General features: G+C 41.4%; 1 protein-coding gene across 1 annotated transcript; it reads left to right on the forward strand.

Annotated features, from left to right (window-relative positions):
- The first annotated feature begins 268 nt into the window (after window positions 1–268).
- On the forward strand, window positions 269–1,219 carry LOC119040276 (olfactory receptor 4F6-like). The gene has a single exon (XM_037133193.2). It carries the CDS (start codon window positions 269–271, stop codon window positions 1,217–1,219), a length of 951 nt encoding a protein of 316 aa, XP_036989088.2.
- The last annotated feature ends 509 nt before the right edge of the window (window positions 1,220–1,728 follow it).

Here is a 1,728-nt window from a genome sequence, read left to right on the forward strand (position 1 = left end):
CAATTACATTACTGGGATTATACTCTAAGGAGCCTAAAACACCAATTCAAAAGAACCTATGCTCCCCAATGTTCATAGCAGTGCATTTCACAATAGCCAAGTGCTGGAAGCAACCTAAGTGCCCATCAGTAAATGAGTGGCTCAGGTAATATTTGACTTCCAAAATTTAAATGCTTTTCCACAGAGGGTATTAATATGATAGTATTAATTTGAGTTGTGTTATTTTCTTCCCTTAGGTAACAGAAGAGTACACCTACCAAAATAATCAATGAATAGAGCCAATCGTTCTGTGGTGTCTGAGTTTGTGTTCCTGGGACTCTCCAACTCCTGGGAGATCCAGCTTCTTCTCTTTTGCTTTTCTTGTCTTTTCTATACATCTAGTATGATGGGAAACCTCCTCATTGTGGTCACTGTGATTTCTGATTCTTATTTACACTCTCCCATGTATTATCTGTTAGCAAACCTCTCCATAATTGACATGATATTTTGCTCCATTGGAGCACCCAAGATGATTTGTGACCTTTTCAGGAAGCAGAAAGTCATCTCCTTTGGGGGTTGTTTAGCCCAGATCTTCTTTAGCCATGCTGTTGGAGGTACTGAGATTGTGCTGCTCATCGCCATGGCCTTTGACAGATATGTGGCCATATGTAAGCCTCTCCACTACCTGACCATCATGAGCCCACGACTGTGCATTTTAATTTTAGTGGTTGCCTGGACCATTGGCGTCATTCACTCTTTGGCCCAACTGGCATTTGTGGTAAATTTGCCCTTCTGTGGCCCTAATGTAGTAGACAGCTTTTACTGTGACATACCTCGGCTCATCAAACTTGCTTGCACAGACACCTACAAACTGAAGTTCATAGTCACTGCTAATAGTGGGTTCATTTCCTTGGGTGCTTTCTTTTTGCTCATTCTCTCTTACATCTTCATCCTGGTCACTGTTCAGAAGCGCTCAAGTGGTTCATCCAAGGCTCTTTCCACACTGTCAGCTCATGTTATTGTGGTGGTTTTCTTCTTTGGTCCACTGATTTTTTTCTATATGTGGCCCTCTCCTTCAACACATCTGGATAAGTTTCTAGCTATGTTTGATGCAGTTTTAACTCCACTTCTAAATCCAGTCATTTACACATTCAGGAACAGAGAGATGAAAATGGCAATAAGGAGAGTATTAAGTCAGGTTATAGGTTTTAGAAAAAAATCACTAAATGGCTTAATTTAAACACAAAATTTCCAAGTGACTATTCACAAATTTTCCATTTATAGTAGCCAGTTTTTATGAAGAATGAACCATCTCCCTGAGGTCCTGTTCTTTTGTTTGAAACACATTCCTCTGACTTTTTATTTTGCTGACTGCCTGTGGTGGTTTCTACACATTAGACAAAACAGTCATCTCTCCCAGTCTTGAAGAAGTGGCTTCATATAGGAGATAAAACTTATTGTTCAACCCTGTCCTAGCTCATGGTTGTCTCTCTCACTTTTGCAATTGCCCTAACAGCCAACTTTATTTTTAATGCCTCCTAGCAGTTGAAGAGTGCCAGACCTGGCAGTGACCCAAGGGGAGGATCTCCGTCAGCACCAGAATTCAGGCTTAAGCCACAAGCAGAAACCTCTCTGACCATCAGTGTCAGACAATCCCCGGAGCAACCAGCTGTAAAAACTGAGGCTTCAGATGAGTACATAAGTTCCTGCCTGGGAGATAATGATCATTTTCTTGAAGCAGAGGGAGGC

The sequence above is a fragment of the Artibeus jamaicensis genome, unplaced genomic scaffold, assembly GCF_021234435.1.
Source record: "Artibeus jamaicensis isolate MK-2021 breed Jamaican fruit bat unplaced genomic scaffold, CSHL_Jam_final contig_1132, whole genome shotgun sequence".
Taxonomy (NCBI): Eukaryota; Metazoa; Chordata; class Mammalia; order Chiroptera; family Phyllostomidae; genus Artibeus; species Artibeus jamaicensis.

Excerpts from the sequence above, each read along its gene's own strand:
- LOC119040276 (XM_037133193.2), top strand. The coding sequence starts at position 269 with ATGAATAGAGCCAATCGTTCTGTGGTGTCTGAGTTTGTGTTCCTGGGA.